At 50.3% G+C, this 27,393-nt stretch overlaps 1 protein-coding gene across 3 annotated transcripts; it reads right to left on the minus strand.

The window, feature by feature from the left end:
* On the minus strand, positions 1-24,294 carry Stx2 (syntaxin 2). Of its 3 annotated transcripts, none has more exons than XM_059248940.1 (11): positions 24,131-24,294; positions 14,017-14,089; positions 10,637-10,736; positions 9,270-9,344; positions 7,869-7,942; positions 7,045-7,153; positions 6,407-6,480; positions 6,160-6,297; positions 4,161-4,271; positions 2,989-3,113; positions 1-1,689 (listed from the first exon to the last, which is right to left on the minus strand). In XM_059248940.1, the coding sequence occupies exons 2-10, from the start codon at positions 14,035-14,037 to the stop codon at positions 3,033-3,035; spliced, it is 783 nt and encodes a 260-aa protein (XP_059104923.1). In that variant the 5' UTR covers positions 14,038-14,089; positions 24,131-24,294; the 3' UTR covers positions 1-1,689; positions 2,989-3,032. The 3 variants fall into 3 exon arrangements, with proteins under 3 accessions (XP_059104923.1, XP_059104920.1, XP_059104922.1); XM_059248937.1 differs by having other exon boundaries at positions 14,017-14,094; positions 24,131-24,279; XM_059248939.1 differs by lacking the exon at positions 2,989-3,113 and having other exon boundaries at positions 14,017-14,094; positions 24,131-24,279.
* Between the last annotated feature and the right edge of the window lie 3,099 nt (positions 24,295-27,393).

The following is a 27,393-nucleotide window of genomic DNA, read 5'->3' on the forward strand; positions in this document are numbered from 1 at the left end:
TTTCTCATTTGCTTCTCTGAGAACTTTTTAATGTAAACACAAAATTTTTGAAGAAATCGTTGGAAAAAGTAACAAGACAATCTGTAAATGTATTTTTAAACAGGCTATGAAGTCAGCATAGAAATATATCCTGAGGGCTGACTCACTCACCCACACACCCCTGCCTCACTAGAAAGCCAGATTCAGGCACCCGCTTGGTCAAGAGGCCACCTGAGCACGTTGGGGGCCAAGGACTCAGGCTGGACTTGAAGGAGCCCTGGCCACGCGTGGTGGGAACCTCGGTGGCATCAGGTCCTCTGCAGCTAAATCCGATGGCACTGGAGCAGAGAGGGTGGGAGCTCCACAAACAGCTCCATCTTCAGAGCGCCCCGCTGCAGACTAGCTCTGGCCCAGGACATGTAGCCCAGCCTCCTGCGGTCGCTCTCGGCACATGGGGTGTGAGGCTAGGAGGTGTGAGGAGGCGAGTGAGTGACTCACCGCTGTAAAGGTTGTGCTTTCTAAACAGTTCGGTATCTCTCACGATTGGTGTTCCGAATCAGCGTGGCTCAATCAGATCCAACCAAGTGAGGCTGGGACAGAGTGAGCATACACACACGCGGTCAGCAGTGGGCGGCGCAGTTCACTAGGCTTTGGTGTCTTTCACATATTCAGTCAGCGTATCAGCATACAGATATGCAGTCACTGGGCCACACGGCCCACATCTTCATACCATTCATCAGTTTCTTAGGAACTCTGGGCATTGGTGGGGGTTCAGCCAAGCATCTGGTCCTTCGGATGCTGCCCAAAAATGGCTTTGCAGCTGGGACTAGTCCCTTGAGATTAGTGAGCACCAAGTCTTGGTTCCGTCATCGACTTGCCTTGAAACTCCGCCAGCACCAGTGAGCAGGGAGGAGGGCCACGTGAGTGCAGCGCAGAAATGAGCTAACGACAATCAAGACTTCTCCGACCCTTACACTTCCTAGGTCAGGGTCACCAGAAAGCCCCAACGAAAGGCCCGAGGGCCTCGAGACCACGTTCTCAGTGACAACAGCAACCTGTACATGGCTGCCTAGGGCCTGCCCATTGTCCTTCTCAAGGCAGTGTCTAGCTTAGAAAAGGGGGTTGGATGTTAATATATTAAGGAATTTAATTTATAGATATTTAAAATTACAGATACCTTACAAAACAGTTCTGTGATGATTCTGCAAGCAAGGCATGAACAGAAATCAGGCCCGGTGCGAAGACTCCTCTTTATCACTGTCAGCGAGAGCACAGAGCACACCCTAATTAAACTGCACACAAATCTGTAACACTGACATCTTTTCTTAGGATTTTTCAATCATTCCTATTTCAGTATTTCCAGGCCACTGAGACAAGGCCACCATTGTGAAATCTCTGTGGTGTCCTTCAGAGACCAAGGCTATCTGGGCTGGCATGCTGCGTCCACTCAGCTCATGGTGTTTGCATGGTATGAAAACCTCTGTGGCGCTTTATTCTTCGTCACTGATAAAAACCTCAGCACTCGGCCCAGGCCTGGGGTCTGAGAATCACATGTGAAAGGACAGGACAGGACTCTGCTGCAGGTGTGGCCGGAGTCTCTGAGGACAAAGAGCTCTTGGGGTGCTGCGGTTGCTATGACAATGCTGTTGCTAGGATAATTCCAAGGATCACAAGCAAAGTGACTACACAAATGAGGACGAACATCACCTTCTGCAAGAAAAGAGACAGGAATCTACAATGCAGAGAGAAAGAAGCACCATCCCCAGGATGCCCTGCTCTAACTTGGCAATCAAAACAACTGTCCGTCATTAGGAAACACGCTCCAGGGGAGAAAGGGGGGAACAGGAAACCACCTTTCTAGACAGGGCCCGGCTGACTGGTCTAGTTTCATGAATGAGTGAATGAGTGTGCATGTATGCATGTGTGCATGTGTGTTTTAACTGCAGGCACTATGGCAAATGTCCAGCTGGCCCAGGCAGAGGATACACCTGATTTCCAGGTCCTAGCAGGAAGAGCCCATGGGCACCCACAGAAAGCAAGCCCTTTCCTGACCATGCTGAGAGCCACCATCGGACCTTTGTGATCATATTCAGCTGACCTCATTGTGCTAGAGAAAAAAAAGTGCATGGTTGTACAAAGACTTATGAAAATATCGAAAACTACTGTTTTCTTAGCAGAGAAAATCCAATGTCATCTTTTTCAGTAGACTAAGAGGATGGCATCGGGAAAGATGTATAAACCTCCTTTCCAACAGACATGGAGCTGCAAGTCCTTCTCGTGCCAGGACGGATGCTCTCTGTGAAATCCCAAGGCCCGCACTGACCCCAAGAGCACTGCTCCTGCCCATGGCAGCCATGCCCGACAGCTGCTCAAATCATGAGAAGCCTCATGGGTGGAAAGGCCATGAGGAACTGCAGCTTGGGAGAGCCTTTCCGCCACAGTGGGAAAAAGTGTCAAGCACCACCACCGAGTGAGTGCCCAGTGTTCACAAGGATGCAGTGCAGGATGGGGGGGCGGGGGAATGATCGACAAAACAAGACTTTCCACACGGACAGTGCGACACTCACGGTCCTGCCGGAATTAGCAGGCAGGTGATCAAGTATGAGGGTTTTCATTTTAGTAGGGGTTTGCTGCCAAGAAGGGCCCTGAGAAGACTTTGGTCTGCTGCTGCTGCCCACAGCTCAAGCTCCATGCTCTCAGTTCCGTGGTGAACTGAGCAGTGAAGAGTATTTCAGTCAGTCTCGGCTGTGCCCATTATTCTGGAAGTTACAATATAAGAACCAACCTGCAGCGCTGCATTAGTGTCCACTGGGGACAGGCTCTGTGGCACCCTGCGCAGAATTGAGTGGCCTCCCAGCCTGGGTCACCTCAGTAAACGGAGGCCACTAAGACCTCCACCGAGCACTCAGCGGACAGGCCCCTGTGACTTCTAAGTGTATTAACACTGGGCAAACACACTACGGGCTGATTGAAAAGGTTAATAAGTAAATTAGTTGATTAGTCACTTACTGCCACCCTGAGGGAGAGGCAAGCACCCAGCGCCAGCTACGCAATCATTTGCCAACCGATAAGCCAATGATTAGAGCCAGGACAGCGATGACAGCCGCCACCACAGCAGCAATTATCCACTTTTTCTGTCAAAGAAAAGCAGGCTGATTACACCACTCTGATTGCACACTGCCACGGTCGAGGGCATCCTTCACTGGGAGTGGAGCGAGTGCCAGAACTCATTTTCAACTCTAACTTACAGGCCCTCTCCTGACGCCTGGAGCAGTCTTTACTTCCCAGAGTGGCTTGATCAATAAGATCAGGCCTCTGAGAGGCAGTCTGCTCTGTAACCCGGAAACACTAGCTTTCTCCGGGGCACACAACAGGCTCATACCGGTTTCCGCTGGACTGAAACATGCAACACTTTCCCAGGAGCCCCAAAAAGTCAGAGCTCTGACAAAGGAACCAGCCCGCTTCTGCCTCCCTCCCACCGGGGGCAGGCAGTGATGCCCTCTGCAGGCCCTCAGCTGTCCTGGAAGAGCTTGCATGCCCCTGTGGTGCTCTGAAGATGCAGACAGAGGTGTTACAACTTGTTGCCAAGCAGACATCATCCTCCGCACCTCTGCGGGCAGCAACGTGGAACCCAACCCCCCTCCAGCTTCAGAGATGTTATGGGAGACACCCAAGCTAGCAGAATACGTCCAGAATCCTGCACCAGTAACATCCACTGCTCCAGAATTCCCTTGGGACAGTCTGGGTGCAAGACAGAAGCCTAAGCAAAGGGATGTCTGCCTTTGAGACTACCTTCCAGGGCTCCTACACAAGACACCAGGCCTACCCACGGCCTCAGACGGCCACTTACCTAACAGAGCAAACAGCTCTCACATACAATGTGCCACCAATGATTTTTAGCTGAAACCCAAATCCCATCACCTTGTCCCTCCCTCCAGATGATGGTCAAAGGGAGCAGAGCTCAGAAGAGGCAGGCTCGTCCTGACTTGAGGTTCTTAAGGGTTTTAATTACTTACAACACTAAATGGCTAGTATACAAATAAGCCAATCAAGTTAGGAAATTTTAGTGAAAAGAATTATTTTGGTTTTAAAATAAAATACATATTTAAGGCACTTCCACAGCTAGAGAACAAGAGAAGAGAGATCACCCCAGGGCTCAGTCCTCAGCGCACGCAACTCACCCGCCTGGCTTTACTCTGATATTTGATGGCTTTCTTGGTTTCTTCCTTGGCATGTTCGACGTAGTCTACAGCATTCATCACATTTCTCTCAATGTTGTTGACCATTTCACCCTGAAAACAAGTGTCAAACTCAGCAAACGTCAAATCCCTCTGCCATGTCTCCTGAGACGGCTCTCACGGAGGCCCAGCATGAGAGGGATGGAGACAGGATGGCTCACTGTTACGAAGGAGGGACGTGCCAGCAAACGCAATCCAATTCCATTCATGTTTCAGAAGCAGCTGAACGGGGCGGGCAGTGACGGCGACAGGTGAGGACTATCTACGGATGAGTTATGACCTGACATATCTTCATAGATACACAGTGAAGGGAGGCCGCAAGCTTGGATTCGTCTCATGTTTTACTGCTGTGTAAAACATTGCACACACAAAGGATGATGTCTTTTCTAACAGGCAGAAAGTCACCACTGTTTATCTTTACAATATCAGCGAACTAAGGACAGCCTCTGGGTGACAATAAACTGATGACCAGACATGAAAATGGAAGAGACTCCACAGCATGTTGGGGGGATGGGGTGCATTACCTGGGTCCTGTCCAGGAGGAGAGAGAGTCTGCAGCAGCCAATAGCAAAGCATTGGAGAAGGATGGACAGGTAACTATCATTCACAAACAAATGTACTACAAAGTCCTGACTCTGTGTTTCTGGATTATCAACATGACACAATGTCAGACTTCTAAAAGGTAACAGGGAAGTGAGGCCACCAATGGTGGCTGGTCCTAATGATGCTTCATACCACACACTAGCTTTGGAGTGATCATAACTAAAACCTGAGCTGTTCCAAAGCTTTGTGATTTCAAAATCAATCTACCATTCTTATCTAACTACCTGGAAAGTCAACAGATACCCCGCTCCCCAGTTCTAAGACCAAGTGGCAACTGGTCCATCCCAGGTCAAAAAGAAACACAACGTGTCCATCTCTGCCCGTCAATGCCCATCCCTGCCCACAGATACCCATTCCAACCCACCAGTGCCTATCTTTGCCTCTACATAACTGTTAGCATCCTCCACAGGTGTATGGTACTTGAGATTTTTCACACGTTTTTATGATAAGGTTTATCAAAATAAACACCATTCAGGGCATGTGGTGATGGATATCCTAAACCCTTTACTTATCCAGGCAATCACAGAACATCACTAGCTATCAGCAAAGATACCCTGACAGCCGTCTCAGAAAGAGGAGAGGAACAAAATCTTGTCTCACTGGAGGCCGGCTGCACTGTAGCCTGCTCCAGACTCTCCTGAGGGATCTGGAAACCCTGGAAGACTAGTTCAGTCTCTGCAGGTTCCTACTGCAACTGAGTCAGTATGGACACATCACACATGCACACACAACTCGATGTTGTTATACTTGCAGGCACTCTGTGGTCCTCCCTGCCTGAGCTGCAGAGCAGGCAAGAACACCACAGTCAGTCTCACTGATTTTCCCTCAAGGTTAGTCTGGAGGCACTGGCATGACCCTTGCTCAGCCATTCTTGTGGGCAACAGCCCCAAGAGAGGAAGACCAACACCCCCCACAGTCCTGCCATTTTCAGGGTGCTTGGCTTGGCCACCTCCTTCCTGTGTGAGCACTGTTACAGGTAGCTGAGGTCACATGATGTGTGTTCACCTATATTTACACTTATACATATCCATGGCTACACGAAGGTTTCTGTATATCCTTTAATTTTAACCTAAAACCCACCACAGACATTTAAAGACTTCGTTATTCTCCGTGAACAAGCACCTGGTGTTGCCTGTGGCTCTCTATTTAAGTCGCTGGCCTGTGAGCATGCCATGACTCCTGGAACTAGCCAGTATCCTACTGAGGAAGTGTACACTCGGGTTTCAGTTCAGCATTAACACCACGAACAACTCCTGAATTTTGAGCCTGGATACCCAGCCATGGCTTTTTTGGCCAGAGCAGGCTGACTCTCCACGACCGGTGGAAGGTCCCTCATTACCTGGGTCTCCACAAACATGGCCATATCCATGAACATCTCGTGCAGCTCTCGGATGCTGGTCTCCAGCTTCATGATGTCTTTGTGACGTGACTCGATCTCGTTGAGAGCTTGCCTAGTGATTTGTGAATCTGATATAATCTTCGGAAGGTAAAAGGAAAAGCATTACTAACTCCAGACTGGCTGGAAGGTTAAAGGCAAAAACTGCCCGTCTACGCTAAGTGTGTGCATTCAGAGCTGTGGCACTCACATCCGAGATGAAGATGGACGGCTTCCCGCTCTCCAGCATCTCCTCCAGCTCATCGTCCGTGGTGGTCCTCCCAGCTGAGGGACAGCGGAACTGCACTGAGGATGCAGCCGTGGCTCAAGAGCCAGGGCTGGCCAACTAAGGGGACCCCTAAGATCTAACTGGGCCACTGACATCGCCAACAGGGTTTCCCTGCCCTTCCTAAGAGCCTTTCCTGGGCAGTTAATGTGGCAGAAATGGGACTGAGATGCGTCACAAACCCACCCTGGTGTTACACAGGGGCGGCAGTGCTCTCCCCTACAGGTTCACCACAGGCTTCTGGCCAGAGGGAGCTCAGCTGAAGGTGGCCTGTGACAACTGGATGACTAAACACACGGGAGGTCATCTCCCAGCCAGGCTGGAGGGGCGGCAGGACACAGAAAGGCCTGCAGAAATCAGGACCTCAAGCTTTCCAAATGTGACTGACGGAAAAGCAACAGCAGTTCCGAGCGACTCAGCATTGGCCCCTCACTCCAAACTGAACACATCTGGCTGACTCTAGGCCCAAAGCCCAGGCATTAGAAAAGGGCTTTCGGGTTTATGGTGCAGTTAAGAGGTGTGAAGGATCCGTGAAGAGTGTCTCCCACACTCTCCCCACTCACTGATCTCCAGCTGCCGCTGGATTCGGCCTTTGCTTCGCTCCCGAAACAGGATCTGTGCTTCATTGTACTCCGTCATGACCTCCACAAACTTCCGAGACAGCACCGAGTGCTACAAGGTGGAGAACACGGCGTTACTGTCTGAGAGTCATTCCTTCCCTAGGAGTGGGAAGCTCGGACTGTCACTCCCTGCCAGTAGAAAATAGAGCAAATGCAGCAAGGGAGGCTGCATGACCTGGGCTCACCGGGCCGTGGTGACACACGCCTTTAATCCCAGCACTCAAGAGGCAGAGGAGGGTGGATCTCTGTGAGTTCAAGGTCAGCTTGGTCTATGAGACTCTGTCTCAAAAAACAAAACAAAACAAAACACCACCACCACCAACAACAACAACAAATAATCTGAGGCCTACAGCCCGCGGCTGACCTCTGGAGGTGGTTATTAGGGGAGGCTGAATCCAGCTGCTAGGCTTGGTCACACAGAGTTGAACTTCCGAGGTTTCAACCATAAACCCCAAACAGTTAAGACCAAACCACTAACATCCAGATGATTCAGCTGGTCCCCTGCTCTGTGGCACAGACCATGTGGGTTTCTGGGGCGTCTCTTCACAGTGAAGAGATGCAGCCCACAGGCGGGCAGCTGGTGACCAGAAAGATCAAAGAACTGGGCTCGGATGTGGCTCGGTGACAGAGCTCTTGCTGAGCACATGCAGGGCACCAGCTCCAATTCCCAGCACAATAAAAAAAAAAATGAAATTGCTTTGAGTTTGGACCAAGTGAAATGCCGTTCTTCTGCATCACTTCAATCTAACTGAGGCTGGAAGGCTGACCTGGGTCCGTCGTATCCGCAGGTCCACAGAAGTTCGGTTCCCACTCTCGTCTTGATCACAACTCTGCTCAATAGCTACAAGGAAGCAGGGCAGTCACTCAGATATGACAGCAGTCTCAGTATGGCCTCAATTTTCCCCATAAAACTAAACAACAGGTGACCTCTTAAAATAATCCTCTAAAGCAGTGGTTCTCAACCTTCCTAACACTGTGACCCTTTAATACAGTTCCTCATGTTGTGGTGACCACCAACCATAAAATTATTTTTGTTGCTACTTCGTAACTGTAATTTTGCTGCTGTTATGAATTGTAATGTAAATATTTGATGTGCAGGATATTTGATATCAATCCCCCAAAGGGGTCAAGACTCACAGGTTGAGAACCACTGTTCTAAAGACTAGCCACCAGAAGAAATGCTTATACACTGCACACACACACATGTATTCAATGACAGACATGTAGACAGACATGTGCAAACACCTGTGTCTACACACATTAACACACATGTAAACACAAATACCAACAAATAAGCATGCATACAGTGTATGCAAACACACCAAAACCATAAACACATGCATACAGAAAAACACACAAAAAGCAAAACCATGCACAAATATGTACACAGATATGTGACTGTGCATGGGCCTTGTATGTTAGTATTTATGCATTTGTATGCTTGTATTTGTGTGTATGCATTTGTGTAGCCACACGTGTGTCTCTGTGTTGCTCTGGTTCTGTATGCATGTGTGTGCATTTGTGTTTTAAGTATTTGGTGTGTATATTTGGGTTGTGTCAGGTGTCTTTAAACATCCAGTCACTGTGATGAGTCTGAATTAGATATAAAGTGGTTGTACTCTTGGGAACAACACTGTTTTTAAGGTGCACACTCTCAGGGTCTGCCTGGAGACCAGTGGGGAGTGCATTAGGACCTGGGCAGCATGTCTGCCTCCGGAGCTGCTGCCCAAGAAGAGGGTGTGACACGCAGAGATGAGATTTGTTCCCTTTGATGTGTCTCTGTGAGTTAAACACGTCTTCCTCACAGATCAAAGAAGGCAACTTGTATTTAAGCACTGTGCGAAAAGCCACAACCCTCACCCAGGCCAGGTGTCACGCTCAACACAGAGCACCATGACCTCAGCTGGGCTCCTGGCGGCTGGAAAGCACGTTCTAGCTAAGAGACCCATCTGAGAGCTTTGTGACTCACTATCAAGGCTATTCCCCTTCTCAATGCCACCAACAGGGCCACAGTGAGATGTAGCATGGGAACCAGCGGCCCAGACACACACAGCCAACCTACTTAGAAGTAGTCTCAATTTTCATTTTGGGAAATGTGAGAGTAACAAAAGTCCAAGGAAAAGGTACCAATGTCCACACCGCTCCAGCACCCTAGAAGGCAGACTTACCCTTCAGCTTGCCTCGGATCCGGTTAGCAGTTTTCTTGATCTCTTTGTTCAGGTCTTCCAGCTCTTCTTTTATTTCTTTAAAAGGTTCAAATAAAGCATTTGAGCTGGAACACTCGACCCCTGCACATCCACGCATGCGGGCCAAGCACAGAAGCATCGGGCCCTCTCTCCCCAGTGCCTTCCCAAGCATGCTCGCCCCAGCCCCCACTGCCATGCCCAGACCAGCTCCTGGTACACCCTGAACTGTACCATCAGATGCAGCTGGTAGGGGGACCAGAACTGCAGGCTCACTCCTGCTAACCTTCACCAGGACAGGAAGTACACACAACCACACCCTGGAAGAGGCCTGCCCTGGCACCAGAGGTCCCTCCTGCTGGGGCCATCCTCCCAGTCCTCCTTGCTCCATGGGACACACCATGCATGCCACTCTCCAGGAGACCTGGCTCTAGACCTTCAGAACCAACTCTGGTGCCCTAGCTATTCTCGGGGTGAAAGGTCACCTGCTGCGGCTAACTGACAATGGTAGTCCCTCAGCAATGTCTGAACCCTTATGGCATCTAAGGAGGCTCTGGGGGACCCCACCCAGAGTCTTTCTTGCAATCTGAGGTGAGGTGAGAAAAACACCCAAGGAGCTGAGGCACACCAGGGCCTGGCAGATGCCAGGGAGGCCCTACAAATCCCCAGTGTGACCAGAAAATCAGAGAGACTCTGAGGCTCTCCAGGAGGAAGCAGAATATGCAGCCTGAAAACAGGCAGACTGGCTCCTTGGGGCAGCGGAGTGGCTAACGGTCAGTGAGCTGGCCTAAAGTTACAGTGTGTAGAAGCAACCAGACACTGGGGGAGGCCTCACAGGCCACGCCTCATTTTCTGGCTTTTTCTGTAAGAGGTAGCCAACACTGAAAGTTTCAAAACAAAGGCATTCGATGTTTCTAAGCAGAGCTGAGATTTAGAAAGATTATTCTGATATCCTAAGGCATGGGGAAATGGAAATGCCCGCTGAGCCCAGTCCCACCTGCTCTGTGAGCACACGGCACACAGCTCACCTCCAGATTCAGAATCCCCTCTCAGTCCTGATCACTAACCCAGCTCTGACAAGCAACCACTGCTTTCCAAATTAGCCTATTGTTAATATCCGCAAACACCAGGTCCACCATCCCTCAACGGTGTGCAGAGTGCAGACCACTGTCATGACTGGAGTCCCACCGGGCACACTCACATATCCTTTGGATCCTACCTAGCAGTGGTCCTCACCCAGCTGGACTCTGACACCCTGGAATGCCAAGGGGACCTGGGCCTGCTAGTATACATGCACACAGGGCTCCATCTAAGGTGAAGCTGGAGGACAGACAGACAGGCGACAGACTTACTTCCTTCTGGGTTTGGAGCAGAAAGGATGATGCTGTGGTTCTTCTTCACATCTTCCACGTACTGAGCAATCCTGGCTATGCTGCCTCGAATCTCCTCCACCTAGGAGAGACACTGGTAAGATCAAAGCTGCCACTGCTGTCCATCTCCCAAAGAGGGAGGCTGGATTATCGCTTAAAAAAAACAAAAACAAAAGGGCTCAGTGGGTGAAGGTGCTTGTCACCAAACCTGACAATCTGAGTTTGATCCCTGAGACCCACAGTGGAAGAAGAGAGCCAACTCCCAAAAGTTACCCTGACTTCCACTTGCCTGTTGTAACATGCACATGAGCGTATACACACATACATACACACACACACACACACCCATACTACTACTATTAGGATTAAAGCAGCCAGGCGGTGGTGGCACACGCCTTTAATCCCAGCACTTGGGAGGCAGAGCCAGGCGGATCTCTGTGAGTTCGAGGCCAGCCTGGGCTACAGAGTGAGTTCCAGGAAAGGCGCAAAGCTACACAGAGAAACCCTGTCTCGAAAAACCAAAAAAAAAAAAAAAAAAAAAAAAGACCTATGGCCTAGTTGGAGGAAGTGTGTCACTAGGGGTGGGCTTTGAGTATTCAGAGGCTCAAGCTAGGCCTGGTAGTTCACTCTCTCTTCCTGTTGCCTGTGGATCCAGATGTAGAACTCTCAGCTACCTCTCCAGCACCATGATGCCTGCGTGCCGCCATGCTTCCCACAATGATGATAATGGACTAAACCTCTGAACTGTAAGCCAGCCTCAACTCAATATTTTCCTTCATAAGAGCTGCCGTGGTCATGGTGTCTCTTCACAGCAGTGAAATCCTAACTAGGATCCTGGGTGATCTAGCTGGTCCCTTCACAACAGAGACTAAAGAACTCATGTCAGGAAGGAAGACGTGATGCGAGAGAGGAGCACTGTGCTGTCGAGAGGGAGGGGCTGCAAACCAGGAAAGTAGACTCCAGACCCAAGTGTGGTCCCTCCTTCCTCTGCAGCAGTCTTAGCTTGACCTGAGCCGGTAACGCTCCCTGAAGACAGACAGCTCTAGAGCTAGGAGACAGGATGTGCTGCTTACAGCCCCAGTCTTCTGGTCACTTGTCACAGCAAAACAGGAAACACACATTCGCACGTTTTTATGAAAAAGTACTTTCCTTCTTGTGGTGGTTTGGATGGGAATGCCCTCCACAGGGTCCATATTTGAATACTTGGTACCCAGCTGTCGGCATGTTTGGGTCGGTTTCAGAGGTGTGGCCTTCAGGGAGGAAGTATGTCACTGGGGCAGGCCTTCAGGTTTCCCGATCTCATACTATCCCCGACAGCCAGCTCTCTCTGTTTTGTGCAGTTTAAGATGTGAGCTCTCGGCCTGCTGCTCCAGCTGCCATGCCTGCAACTTACTGCCACGCCTCCCTGCCATAATGGACTCTTATCCCTCTCTCCTCTGTAAGTTCTCTTGGTCATGGTGATTTATCACGGCAACAGAAAAGTAATTAACATACCTCCAGATCCGTGAAACTATACACAGCGAGGCACATTATGTATAGACAGATTGAGCTTTCTATGGAGGCAGGCTGGTCTTGTGTCCCAAGTTACTGCTGAACAACTCTGTCCCTGCACCTTCCTGGGGTGCAGGAGTGAAGAGGCACACACCTCAGTGTCACTGTGACCCTTCTGAAGGGCGGTGGGGGGGCCAGGAAACCATGGCCCAAGGCCCAGAGACATTCTGAAAACCGAGGTATTAAAGAAAAGTCCCACATGTAACTCCACTGTTGCAGGGCGGAGCAGTGGCTCCACAAGGCGGGGGTGGCGTAGGCCACCTCACTCACCACTGCTACTACAGCAGCACAGACAGCACATCCTAGGGAGTGCAGTTACAGTAACCATGGAAACACCACAATAAAAGCTAGTGGGGGGTGGGGAGCTGGAGAGATGGCTGGGCAGTTAGAGCACTGACTGCTGTTCCAGAGGACCTGGGTTCAATTCCCAGCAACCACATGGCAGCTCACAACCATTTGCAACTATAATTCTAGGGGACCCAACACCTTCTCCTGGCCTCTGTGGGTACTGCATGCCTGTGATGTACAGACATATATGCAGGCAAACCACCTATAAACATCAATTAATTGAATAAAAATGGATTCTTTCAACATCTTGGCTGTGTTGCTGTGGAGGCTGAAATCAAGGGAGAGTACTGGCCCCAGTGCAGAGATGACATTTCAGTTTGCATTAGAAAGTACCACTTCCCAGAGTCTCTTCCACCCACTGTAACCATCTTCTCAGAAGTTCCCCACTCGGGGCCTCGCTTTATTGGTCTTTACCCAAACCCTCCCTAGTCAGGAGCAAATTCTGTCGTCTGCATCATTCTGTGTGATGTGTACAGTCTAAAGGCCCTTCTACTGGAGGGAGACCTTCTGTGAACAAGTCCTGAGTGTTTCTCTGTCGAAGGTGTCACTTCACAGGAGCAACTACGAAATAAGAAAGTCTGTAACAAATAAATGCTGCTTGTGCTTCTGGGAGAATCAGATAAATACATTCACAGTCAAAGGTCTCGGAGCACAAGTACCCTGCTTCCCACGTGGCCCCAGACGCTGAGCTAGAAGTCAGGATTCCTGCTTCCAAGGGACCAAAGAGCCACTCCAGAGGTGTGGCTGGCTTCCCAAGAGAGGAAGTACTGCTTGGGACATTGCAGCTCCAAGTCATAGAAAGAGCAGCAAATACACAGCCCTGACCCCCCCACCCAGGTACACTGGTCCTACGTCCCACAGTGCCTCCATCCCTTGTGTATATCCAGCCCTCCCTCCCAGGCTGTCCGAATGAATAGTCACTTGACTCTGTGTCAATATTAAATGTAATTGTGATGCTGCTGAAAGTCCCAAAGGACTTACATATTTCAAACAACTTTAAAAACAGCCACGTTCAGGAGGCTGAGGCAGTGGGATGGCAGGGTTAACGGTAACCTGAGCCACACATGGAGACATTATCTCAAAACTCCAAAATCAAAAAACAAGCAAAAATACAGTCACATGTCAGTCATGATGGGGACACACTGAGGACCATATGGCTGGGTGACTTGCCCATGGGAGTGACATGGAGTACAGATGGCTTTGATGGTACCAGTGGCACAACCTCATGGTACCACAGTCAGATAGAAGGTCCACCGTGCACAACCTCATGGTACCACAGTCAGATAGAAGGTCCACCGTGCACAACCTCATGGTACCACAGTCAGATAGAAGGTCCACCGTTAGCTAAGACGCAGTTCCAGGGTGCACGTGTGTGCTGTTTCACAGGTGACTACAAACACTGCTACAGTAAGGTAATCAAGGCCAAAGGTAAAGTCTGAGGCTGCACTTCATTAAGAACTTACCTGATGGAAGAAATCATCCATGAAATGGTCCTTCTCAGCAATGACGACAGTATTGTCTCCATCGTCGCTTTTCCTACACTACAATGGAAAACATTTTCAGAATGTCGCACAGGCTCCACAGCACCTCAGCCCACTGAACACTAAGTGCGGCAGAGCAGCCACACTCCACAGCCTGCAGCCACCTAATTCTGCAGCTTCTTCGTGGTGACAGGTGACACCAAGGGGGGAGGGGGGCAGAGCTCAGGAAGAAAACAAAGGCCAGATACCTATGCAGGTGAGTGCATCTTCAGTGTGGGCCACTCAAAACAGGTTTGTCTCATTACAGATGGTTGTGAGCCACCATGCGGTTGCTGGGAACTGAGGTGGCTCGCAACCATCTACAATGAGATCTGGTGCCCTCTACTGGCAGGTAGGCATGCATACAGGCAGAACTCTGTATACATTAACTAAAAAACAAAAACAGGTGTCTCCAAGAACTGAAGTACTGTACATACACACACACACATACACACAGAGTCATCCCAGGGATTGACTCTGGGCTCTAAGCATGCTAAGCAAGTACTCTTAACGCTGGGCTACATCATTATCCCTGTAATAGTTGTATTTTCTGTAAAGATTAAAAATGCTACTGGGGGTGGGAGCTGGAGAGATGGCTCAGTAGTTAAGAGAATTGGTTGCTCTTCCAGAGATCCTAACTTCAATTCCCAGCACCTACATGGAGGCTCACAACTGTCTATAACTGTAGTCCCATGGGATCTGTGCAGATGAACATGAAGGCAAAACACCATATACATAAAATATATAAACAAATAAATCTTTTTTTTTTTTTTTTTTTTTAAGCTGGGCGGTGGTGGCACATGCCTTTAATCCCAGCACTCAGGAGGCAGAGGCAGGCAGACCAGCCTGGTCTTCAGAGCAAGTCCCAGGATAGCCAGGGCTACACAGAGAAACCCTGTCTCAAACAATAAAAAAAAAAAAAAAAAAAAAAAAAAAAGGCCAGGCGTGGTGCACACGCCTTTAATGCCAGCACTCGGGAGGCAGAGGCAGATGAATCTCTGTGAGTTCGAGACCAGCCTGGTCTACAAAGCGAATTCTAAGACAGCCAGGGCTGTTACACAGAGAAACCCTATCTTGAAAAACAAAACAAAAAGTAAAATAAATAAAAAAAAAATGCTACTAGGTTTGGTGGTGTATACCTATGATCCTAGCACTTGAGAGGTGGAGGCAGAATGACCAAAAGTTCCAGGTCAACCTCCACTACATAGTGAGTTTAAGGCCGGCCTGGGAAACAGGAGAGCTTCCTTATCTAAAAACAAACAGAACTCCTGACAGCACTAGCTAACTTTTGCAGAGTGCATACTAACTTCCGAGGTATGTCAGCTGGCATCCTTTCTTTCTAAGAGGGTAATGATCACCACACTGTGTTAATAATAAGAAACATTAGGACAAGGAAAGAGGAGTTGGGGAAGCCAGAATGAAGTAACTGGAGAAGACAGTAACATCACAGACACAGCCAGAACCGAGCTACTTTTTAGCAACGGCCTAAAACAGGACCAAACATACACAGAGCCAGGCACTTCCTTAAGCCTGATGCATGGCCTTGGATCCTGAGAGCGCTGGATGACGTACTAGCCCAGCTGTTGCTGCCCTTGGGGCCTGGGGCCTTGTGTCTGCACAGGATGCTAGAGGAATGCTGGCATTGCCTGTGCAGGAACCCACCTGGAAGCCTCCCTTCCACGCCATCAAAGCCTCTAGCAGCGCAGACAACTCTAAATTAGCCAGAATCGGCTTTTGTCACAGCTCTAAGCCCCCTCAGAAGCTGGCCTCTAAATCCCACTGCTGAGCCCAGCCTGCCAGGAGGCACAGGGGAGGGACTTGCTGAGCTCTCTCCCCTAGGGCAGCCCCATGAGTCAGCAAGATCCCAGCCTCCCAGCCTCCTGTCCAGCAGCCAAGCCCGGCAAGGCATCTTTAAGAACCGACCTCCAGCCGGGCGGTGGTGGCGCACGCCTTTAATCCCAGCACTCGGGAGGCAGAGCCAGGCGGATCTCTGTGAGTTCGAGGCCAGCCTGGGCTACCAAGTGAGTTCCAGGAAAGGCACAAAGCTACACAGAGAAACCCTGTCTCAAAAAACCAAAAAAAAAAAAAAAGAACCGACCTCCAGGGCTTGAGGAACGGAGCCTTCACCCTGCAGGTCTGACACAGCAGTACTCCTTTACCACCCATGAAAACTTGCAAACAAAATTCTACTACAATTCTCAGCTGAAATAAAAGTCTGCGAATTTTAAGACACGTTAAAGCTGGGCAGTGTGGCGCTGGCCATTAACCCCAGCACTCGGGAGGCAGAGGCAGCGACCTGAGTTCCAGGCCAGTCAGGGTTACAGAGAGAGACCCTGCCCCCTACTTCCTACCCCCCCCCCAAAAAAAGAAAACAAAGGAAGAAAGAGAAATATGTTATAAATCACAACAAATTCTGCCTCTCTCGGTACCACCCAGGACCCTAAGGCACGCTCAGCTCTTCCCACATCCTATACACCCTCTAGTGCTGTTTGCGTGGATAAGATGGCTGGTTAGTTAAGGCTGGGAATGTGGCTCTAAGACAGAGACAAGAGTATGAGAGGAACCTCTGTCACTAGGGGAGATGAGTGTGAAGGAGCCCCAAAATAGCTTGACCACACAGCAGCCATGACAGGCTTAGGGGCCTAGACACAGCTTCTGTGACAGGCTTACTGGCAGGCAACACCCAGGTCCAGGAAAAGCCTTAAGCTGATACCACCCAGGGATCCACCCAGGGGTGAGGAAGTACCTGACACCCCACACATTACAACCATTAGATAAGGTGGCCAGATGTCCTTGAGTCTAGCACACACCTATTTTTGTTTTACAGATACCCCTAGACAATTGTCAGCCAATCAGGGTCCTGGACCCTGGAAATCCCCTCACCCCAACCTCTGCTATGATTAAAAACTCTGCCCCACCTGAGCTCAGGGCTCTCTGCTCTCACCACAGTGTCGGACAGACAGAGGGACCAAGCTCTGGAGCTTGAAATAAAGGCTCTTTGCTTTTCCACGTGGGATTCATCTCCGTGGTGGTCCTTTGGGGGTCCCTGCGATCTGGGTATAACAATGAGACCTTATAGCCAGGACCAGCTTAATAAAAAAGGGACATCACCTAAGAGTGCCTTATATATCCACGAAGCCTAGCACAGCCCCCTCTGGCTTCTCAGGGCCACACACCTACATCCTGTCTTCCTAGCCCATGGACACCCCTTCTGTGTGACTTTCCCCTGAGCCCAAGTCACACTGTCAGTCAATGGCTCGCCCAGATGCCGGGAATGAAGAACAGTACTGAAATACGTATGACAGACTGTCCCGACAGCCCTAAGCAAGGGAACCACAGTTGGGACAGGGGCACTGCCATGCCCCTGTAGTTAGGATGGCTACTCCAGAGGAGGGTGGATCATTAATTAAGCCGAGACAGTCACAGAGCAAGGCAGACAACGGTGAGACCAGAGCACAGGGGATCTGCATGCTTGGAAAAGGAGTGTCGAGGACCCGTGTCTCGGAATCTACAAGATGCAAAGAGAAATTTTAGCCATGGCTTTTAGGGGCGCTGACACCCTCATTTCACACCTGAAGCCTCAAATGCCTCTGGAAACTGGGGCAGGAGGATCTCAAATTTGAAGCCAGAAAGCCTGGCAATAATGCCATACAGCTTTAATGCCAATACTTGGGAGGCAGAGGAAGGTGGATTTCTATGAGTTCAAGGCCAGCCTGGTCTACATAGCAAGTTCTAAGACAACCAGGACTACACAGAGGTCCTGTCTCAAATAAAAAAACTTGAAGCCACCCTGTATAACCCAGTGAGATCCTCTTGGAAAAAAAGAAAAAAACAAAAAACTGGTGCTGGTGGGACATGCCTATAATTCCAGCACTTGGGAAGCAGAGATAGGAGGATCCTGAGTTTAGGGCCAGACTGGACTACACAGAAATGGGGTACCTCAAGTAATGGGGCAATCCTCTCTGAGAATGAGCCATGGCCTGAAAGAAAATGTGCCCAGAGTCTCAGAGACACAAGGCAGTGGCAAGTTCAAGAAAGGGTGATTAGGGAATCAGGGGCACATGGAGAGAAACCATTCTGCACCTCTGGGCAGGCCGCTGGGACAAAAGGTGACCATTGCTATGGACACTAAGCAAAGACAGACAGAGACTTCCCGGTGGTGAAGGTGTGAGTGAGGCTGAGAGGGAGGCATGCAGGGCCACAGAGGCTAGGAAAGCTGTCAGGAAGTAGGCTGGCTCATCCTGCAGCTAAGAGGCCAAGAGGAAGTCTGGCCATGGCAGATGCTCTCAGGCCATAGAGTTTACATATATCTTGAGCAAAAACAGGAAACAATTGGTCTACGGGAAAACCCAGAATCTCCTCTACATGACCCGATCCGTTCTGATTTACTAACATCCTAAAATGCAGCTCACTGTGCCTTCTTCTCTTCCTCCCTCAACCACGGGAATCCACGGCATACAGGCACTTCCAGTCTGTCTCTAGGGCCTCATCTAGCTCAGACCTGGCACTCTCTCTGTGCTTGTATGTCGTTAGTCAGAGACAGATTCACCCTGGACGCAGAGGTTAATCGATCTCAGGCAACTTGCTCCAGGTTTTGTGTTAAATGGGCAGTGGAGCCAAGCAAGAAGCTTCTCTCGGCCCATACAAAATCTGTGAATGCAAACCGCTTTCCACAACTAATCCGCTTTGCAATAAGATCTTACTACATCACCTAAGCGAACTTGGAACTCAGGACCCTCCTGCCTCAACCTCCCAAACATTGGAATCATGGTCATTCAAAGGAGATCATTTTTAAGTCCTTCACAGATGATCACCATGAGTTCCTTTTCCTCAGGTGGATGCATATACAGCTAATGAGGAGCTTTTCTGCAAAACCTCAAACTCTGGGTCACTATGACCATTGCAGTTCAGCCATTTTAACCACAAAATTAAACACTACAACTTATCTACAAAAAAGCAGCATTTGGATATACGGTTTGAAGAGGCAGGCAACCCATCCCAAACTACTTGAAAAAAGAACATATTTCACTAAACCAAAATTAAACGTATCTGGAAAGTAACCCTTTGCGCTCTTTTGAAACAGGGTCTCATGTGGCCCAGGCCAGAAGCTATGAACTCAGGATGCTTTACATTTCTGACCCTTCTACATCCCCCTCCCAAATGCTGCAATTACAGCCATGGGCCACCACGCCCCTTTCCTGCTCACACTTATAATCCCAGCAAGGAGAGGCTGAGGCAGGAGGCTTGCTAGGAGGTCAAGGTTGGCCTAGGCTACATAGTTCCACGCTGGCCTGGGCTGTAGTGTAAGACCATCCCCCAAACTTCCCCAACCAAAAAGAAAAACAAGTTACTTTAAACATGCCAAATTCAATTCAGATAATTTTAGACTAGGGATATTAAAGAGAAAGTGGCTTTTTCTAACTTCCTGAAAACAGAAAACCTAGTAGGTATCAACAGTCTAAGCCCAGGGCACTTGCCTCTTGTCCCAGAGGTTCCTGGGTTAGATACATATCTCTCTCTGAGAGGCAGAAAGACAACTATCATACAAGAAAATCCAAGTATTCAGAGTTTCGTATATGAATGACTTGGGCAGAGGATGGGGCTCAGTGGGAGAGCACTTGGCACACTTCCACAAGCCCTGAGTTCTATCCACAATGCCGGAGAAAACAACTGAGAGTCACAATTCATTTGCCTGAGCTCCGTGGTGGAAGCTTCCACTACGCTGCTAACTGCCCGGTCCTTGCTTGGAACGGCAGGACACTGGACCAGATATGGTCACTTCCAGGTCCAAAATTCTACAAGAAAACCAAGTCACTGTTCGCTGTGTGTAACACATGCAGGCAATGAGTAGGGATTGGCACACGCCCTAGTGTATGTGTACATGAAAGCCAGGTGACAACCTCAGCTGTCATTCCTCAGGCACTGTCCTCCTATATTTTTGAGACGGGTTTCTCACCGCCCTGAACTCCAGGGAAATCTGCCTATTTCCACCTCCTCAGAGTTAGAATTACAGTATGTACCGCGATGCCTTTTAAAATGTGGGTTCTGAGGACTGCCCCCATTGTCCTCAAGCTCGCAAGACAAGCACTTTACCAACTAAGCCATCTCCCCAGCCCACCGATTCACATGCCCGCCCTATTTCTGGACATCCTGGGATAGAGAATGACTTACTGGGGCCAATGAGATGGCTCAGTGGGTCAGTGTGCCTGCCATCAAGCCTGACCACCTCAGTGTGACTGTAGACTCAAATGGTGGAGACCAAAACAACTCCAGCCGGGCGGTGGTGGCGCACGCCTTTAATCCCAGCACTCGGGAGGCAGAGCCAGGCGGATCTCTGTGAGTTCGAGGCCAGCCTGGTCTACAAAGCGAGTTCCAGGAAAGGTGCAAAGCTACACAGAGAAACCCAAGTTGTCTTCTGACTTCCACATGCACACTGTGGTGCATGCACTCAAATAAATACATCAAGTTTATGTATTTGTTTTAAGATTTCTGTTTGAGTTTCTGACTTGAGTTTCAATTAGAAAAAAAAAAAATCAACTAATTAGGTTTGGGATCAGGACAGAATTCCCAACAACTTCTGAGATGGCCCTCAGCATACTTCTGCCACTTTGTACTACTCATCTATTCATATGGAGGAGCTTTGGCACATTGACTATTATAAAATCCAAAAAGCAATGCTGTGCTCTGAATCCCATAGTATCAAATATTCAGCCAAGATTTAATGCTTTATGTAAAAACAAACACATATATCTCATTTGCTGTCATCCTAGATAAATGATAAGTGCATGGATACCAAGAAATTGTTTAAACATCATCTCTCCATGATTTATCATCATCAGTTAATGATCCATTTGTATAACTGTATTACAGACTTACACATGCAGGAGCATGTAAAAATTTCTCAAGTGAAAAGGGGTCACTAGTGAAAACATTTAAGAAACCAGGTCTTAGGGCAGTGGGCCTCGGACCCTGCTCCAAGGCTGCAACCATTCACAGAGTGGAGGCTGGGTTTCCGCTGCAAACGCAAACCCAGCCACAACCAGCAGCAATCACTCTGGTGTTTTCAAGAGGGAAGAAATCCAATCGATGACGGTGGCCTTGACAGTCTCGACTCCTGCCCATTCTATCATCACAAACTCCAATTTCACAGTGACCGCTTCATTCACAGTGGTGGCATCTTTACACAAATGGAATGCATGAAGTCAAGTCACTTCTAATACAATTAGTCACTGACACTTTATGTGCAGCAGTACAGATGGAACTAGAAACTGGTTACAGTGGATGATGTTGAGACAAACAAGGGGGAACCCGGGGAAATGATACACACAGCTAAAGCACTGTTAGGCTAGCATTAGAGACAATGACAGGCTCTTAAGGTTTTCATCATAAACGGTCTTTCCAACGTTCATCTTTCCGTCAACATGCAAAGACACTGGTGGATGAGGCAGCTGATGCTCTCGCTGCTCCAGCTGCCTTAAGCAAAAGGACTGTCGGTCAAACAGCCATCTGGACTCCCCCTAGGCCAGCACCAGCCATGTTGAACATTACATGCTTTGAGGAACCCACACAATGCCTGGAGCTGACGGCCCCAGCCTCCAAAAGGCACAGCCTCTTGCCAGGGTTTTCAGCCTGCACGCGACTTGTTGCTATCACAAGCCTTTGTGAACTCTGGGGGACCCTGGAACCATTTTCCCCTAAATCAGCAGGATGGATGCTAAAGAGGCAAACTGGGGATTTGCTGGGATTGGCGCAAACCCATTTGCAAAGGGGGTCTGGGATTGGTACGCACCTTCCCCCCACCTAGACAGCCAGGCTGTCCAGCTCCTTCAGCGCTCATCTGGATAGTGGGCTGGGCTGGCCCTGCCTCATGCAAGCAAGCTTCTTTGGAGTGGTCTTGCCCCACCCCCCACTTCCAGTGGCGCAGGAGGGGACTGGTGGCATGGAGAGAGGCAGATGCAGCAGCTCTGACTGACAGGGGAGCGGACAGGACAGCCTGACTGAGTCACAGCAGCTACAAGGGAGGAAGGGCAAGACCAGGGTCAACAGAGAAGCAGAAGCAGCCAAAGCGGCAGTCGCTGCATGGTGGGAAGCGGCTCAGCAGCTCTAGGGTGTGACAGGAAGGAGCAGATGAGCGGCGCCGGAGCACAAGGAGCGGAGGCCCGAGGCGCACAGAAGCCTTTAAGGGCCACAGAAGAGTTCCAGAGGGCTGTCAGGTCTTTAGGGCCAAGACCTCAGCCGAGACCATCCTAGCAGCTGTTAAGGTCCCACTGCCCAAGTACACTTGCTCGGGGTCCCACTCCCAGTGCCTAGAGCTGTGACACTGGAGGGCACCGCCTCCTGCTGCTGCTGCTGCTGCTGCTGCTGCTGCTGCTGCTGCTCCCTGCCAAGAGTCCAGCCCTGGAAGCAATTTCTCTCCCTTCCCAGGTTTCTACCTGGATCCAGCAAAAAGACCCCCCAGGTGGGTGGGGTCCCCAAGCAGATCAGCACAGAAACACGAATGCCGTGTGTGTAGACGTTAAGACGCTGCTCTCCAGGGGGTAGAAAACAGAATGGTTACAGGGTCTGGGAAGGGTACAAGGGAACAGTGTAGACAGGTGGCTCTGGGGTCCAGCTGGAGAGGAAAAATGCCTTCCAATGCTCAGCATCACAGTGGGGTAACTATGGCCAATGACTCCAGGTAGCTACTGAGGAGGCTCTTGAGGTGCTCACCCCAAAGAAATGATAAGCATCTGGGAGGGTATGGTCAATCACCCTGACTGGGTCTGAACTGCTTACATGTCTTGAATATCACATCACACCCTAAAAGTGGGTACAATGACTGTGTCCACTGCAAATGTAGATATACATTGTAAGCCCTCTTCCCCTCTAAAGAGCTCAGCCTTTCTCTTGCTACAATGCTCACTAGTGACTAAAGCCCTGTGTTAAAGTGTAAACACATTTCTGGTCCCCAGTGCACTGGGAAAATACCCCAGGCAGCTGTGGGTGGTGGTGACCGCACCAGGCACCTAGCCCCTGAGCGCCAAGTTCGTGTGGCGTGTCTGTGAGGGACCCTTGGTACAGCATTCTGTATCAGGCCCGAAACACAGCAGTGGGAAAAGGGACCCTACAGGGTGGAGCAGGCGGTTGGAGAGGTTGTGATAAGAGCCTTGCAAATGAGACCAGGCAGGCAGTGCCATGGTGAGTCCCAAGCAGGCATCAAACATCAGCCCAGGCCTGGAGGTCTAAGCCCAGCCCTTGTTCCTTGCCTAAAAACCCTGAACCACCTCTCACTCATTGAAATTAGACCTGTTAGGGGTCAAAAAGATCCTGACCCAAACATCAGTCCACAGCAGCCAGGGGTATAAGTGCCAAGGCAGGCAGAGAACCCATTCCCAGACACCTACTGGAACCTGTGCCCAGAAGTGCTCTCCCCAGACTAGGATACAGCCAGGACAGGCTCTGGACCTCTCCTATTGCCCACCCCTGGAGTCCCAACAACCTGAGTTCCTTGGAACCCAGGGAACCCCAGGAGTCCTGTCCCAGGGACCCACGGAGATCTCGCCCCCCAGGAACCCCACCCTAACAACCCATGAAGACCCCAGGAACCCTAGAGCCCTTCCCCTGAGACTCTGCTCAGAAATACTGCTCAGGTCCCTTCTGTGCATCCTGTGACGCTAGAAAACCCTGGAGCCCACTCCCTGGGACCCTGCTCGGAAGCCGCTTGGGTCCTTCCTCAAGACTACTCCCTGCCACCCCTGGGGACCCCGGTGCCTCTGGAGGCCCCAGGACACCTAGAACTCTCTTATTCGATCCCTCCTAGAGGGACTGCCCAGGTCCCTCCCGGGGTGTTCTTCCTCAGAGCTCTCTTCCCTGGTCTCCCTCTCCAGGCCCACCTCCTGGGGTCCTCTCCCGGCCCCCCTACTCAAGCTCCTCCTAGGATCTTGCTCCTGGACTCCCCTTCCTGAGTCCCTCCCCCATCATCCCTCTCTCCGGGTCCCTCCTGGAGTCTCTGCCCCGGACCCTCAGCAGCCCGCCCGCCCGCCCGCCGGCCCGGACCGCTATCCGGCGCACCGCTCACCGCCGTGAGGTCGGGCAGCCGGTCCCGCATCCCCACCGGCCAGCAGGGCGGGGCACCCGCCTCTCAGCTGCCCGGCCGCACACTCTCGAGTGGCCGCGTCGCCGCCTCTGCCCGCCGGGGTCCTGGCCCCGCGCCGCCGCCCTCCCTCCGGCAGGCGCTACCACGGCAACCGCGCCCGCGCTCTCTGCGCTTGCGCCTGCCCCACCCCCTCCCGCGGGACCCCGGGCGCCTGGGCGGGTCGTCGCGAGGGGTGGGGAAGTGGGCGTGGTTCCATCTAGGGGCGGCGCCTGGCCTAAGTCCTCGGCCCGCGTGGTTAGACTGTTTAACACGCTGTCTCTGCCCTTGCTGATCGCTGCACTTTCGCTCGTTTTGTGTACTCAAACAATTCAAGAGCTGGGGATGTAGATCAGTGGCTAGTCCTTGCCTGCCATGCCCTAGATGTATGCCCAACCGCGAAAAAACAAAATTCTAAATTCACCATTACAGCACACACACGGACAGCAAGGCAATCTGAATAAGGTAGGCACACCTATCACCTATCCTGACCCTGAGAGCGCCACACCTGGGTCCTCAGACAAAGAACACCTGCAGGCTCCACCGTTGATGCAGTTCTGGTGGGAGACTCCAGCAGCACAACTACTCTTCCAGTCACTGACAGTGTACCCATCAGATGCCGAGTAAGGGAGGAAGGATTTATTTTGGCTCATGATTTGAGGGGCTAAAGTCCATCGTGTTAGGAAAGGCATGGCCGCAGACGGCCCATGTTGGTGGGGACATCAACCAACTATAGCCCCCAGGGCTGAGTCACCAGCCACTCACTTTCTCCAGCCAGGCCACACCTCCTAACAGTTCCACAACCTCCCAAAAGAGTGCCAACCGCCTGAGAGTATTCAAACAAATATTCAAACGCACTAGCCTGTGGAAGACATTTCACATTCAAACAACCACACAGGGGAAGGGGGCAGATTATCAGCAGCAAAGAGGTGTGCATAGGGTGGAATGTGAGGAAGACCACAGAGCGGGCTTCTTCCAACCTTCCTGTGTCCCTTCTGTGGAGCCAACCTCCCTGTGATGGTAGGGTATTGAATGTCAACCTAACAGGATATAGGCTCACCGAGGAGACAAGTCTCTGGGCTCCCTTATCAGGGATTATCTACATTAGGTTAATTGACAAGCAAAGCCCCTTCTTAACTGTTTGCAGCGCCTTCCCATGTTCTGGGGTCCTGAACCCAATAAATAGGAGAAAGGGAGCTGAGTGAGCACCAGCGTTCATCTCTTTCTGCTTCCTGACTGTGGATGCCATGGGACCAGCTGCCTCAAACTGCTCACGTTGAGTCCCCAACCTTGAACTGTGAGCCAAAGTGAACCCTATCTCCCTATGTGAGCCTCATAATGGCTGTGCACAGTAGCTTTCTTTTGTTTTTGTTTTTGTTTTTTGTTTTGTTTTTTCGAGACAGGGTTTCTCTGTGTAGCTTTGGATCCTATTCTGGAACTCACTCTGTAGCCCAGGCTGGCCTCGAACACACAGAGATCCACCTGCCTCTGCCTCCCAGTACTGGGATTAAAGGCGTGCACCACCACTACCCAGCCTAGCTTTCATTCTTAAGTATGCTGGCATGTGAGCTAAGGCTCTGCAGGAAGGAGTGCCACCAGTGATCAGCCACAAATTTGTGGGAGCCTATCCTTAAGTGAGTAGCATTATGCTGGGCGGTGTTGGTGCACGCCTTTAATCCCACCGCTCCAGGCAGAGGCAGGTTGATTTCGATGAGTTCCAGGCCAGCTTGATCAACAGAGTGAGTTCCAGGACAGCCAGGGCTACACACAGAAACCCTGTCTGGAAAACCAAACAACAACAACAAAAGTGTGTAGTATTAGTTTGTGCTCCCCAAATATAAACCCAGCTGGACACCCTCTGGATAGGTCTAATGCTTCAGGCAGCAAGACAGATTTGAGAAGCAAAAGGAAGGAAGGAGGGAGGGATGGAAAGGAAAAGATGAGGAGCATGTTTTTTATTTATAAAAACATTTAAACTCTAAAGATAGAAGCAATTGGGTTTGTAGGGCAGTCTTTTGTTTTGCTTTGTTTCTTTTGAGATCAAGTCTCCTGGAACCCAGGCTGGCCTCAAACTCCCTGTATGCATGAATTTTTTTTTCCTCTGAGAAATTTTTATTCCTCTCTGTGCAATATTCTTGATTGTCCTGGAACTCACTTTGTGGACCAGGCTGGCCTTGAACTCACACAGATCTGCCTGCCTCTTGGGTCCTGAGCTCTGGGATTAAAGGCGTGGGCCACCACTTCTGGCTTTGACCACAACTTCTGATCCTCCTGTCTTGGCCTCCTAAATGCTGGGATCACGGGTGTATGACACTATACCAAAGAAGAAAAACATGTTTAAGGACACAGTTGTATTCTGAGTGGTGGCTCATACTTGTACTCACAGGATCCAGCGGCTGAAGCAGAAGGACTAATATAAATTTGAGCCGGCATGGGCTACATGTGAGATTTCAACAACAAAAATCCATTTCTTCATCGTTTCAGTGGGAAATATGCTAAAAGTATCCAGGTAGCATGGAGACACTGGTGCACCAAGAGAATGAAATAACTGCTAAGTAACCTTAAAGTTGCTAGATTCAGCCGGGCAGTGTTGGTTCACACCTTTAATCCCAGCATTCAGGAGGCAGAGGGCAGGCAGATCTCTGTGAGTTCGAGGCCAGCCTGGACAGCCATAGCCTTATACAGAGAAACCCTGTCTCAGAAAAAAAAAACAAAAAGCCAAAAACCAAGAACCAAACAAACAAACAAAATAGATGTTAGATTCTAATCCCCTCGCCCTATGAATGAGACCTTTACACTATGGATGGGACCTTAGAAGAAAGGGCCTTTTACAATTCAGCTTACCATGAGCTGAAGTCCTGACTCAGAGCTCTACCTCAGCGACAGACATGCAGAGGGATGTCACAACTAGGAGATGGCTCAGTCACTGCAACCACATGTCTACAAAACAAGGGGTGGCCATGAATGCCAGCCACTCAAAAGCTCAGGGGACAGCAGGGCACAGACTCCCAAGGAGCCTTCAGAGACAGCATGGCCTGCCCACTTCTGGGTTTCAGACTTCCAGAAACATCTCTGGCAGGGCTTGGTGGAGCAGATGTGTCACCCCAGGTTCTCAGGAGGACAAGGCAGTAGGACCCCGAGTTCAAATCCAACCTGGACTGCAAAGTGGATTCAAGGATGGGCTGGGCAGTTTAGTGAGACGTTCGTCT

The sequence above is a fragment of the Peromyscus eremicus genome, chromosome 23 (assembly GCF_949786415.1).
Source record: "Peromyscus eremicus chromosome 23, PerEre_H2_v1, whole genome shotgun sequence".
NCBI classification, from domain to species: Eukaryota; Metazoa; Chordata; class Mammalia; order Rodentia; family Cricetidae; genus Peromyscus; species Peromyscus eremicus.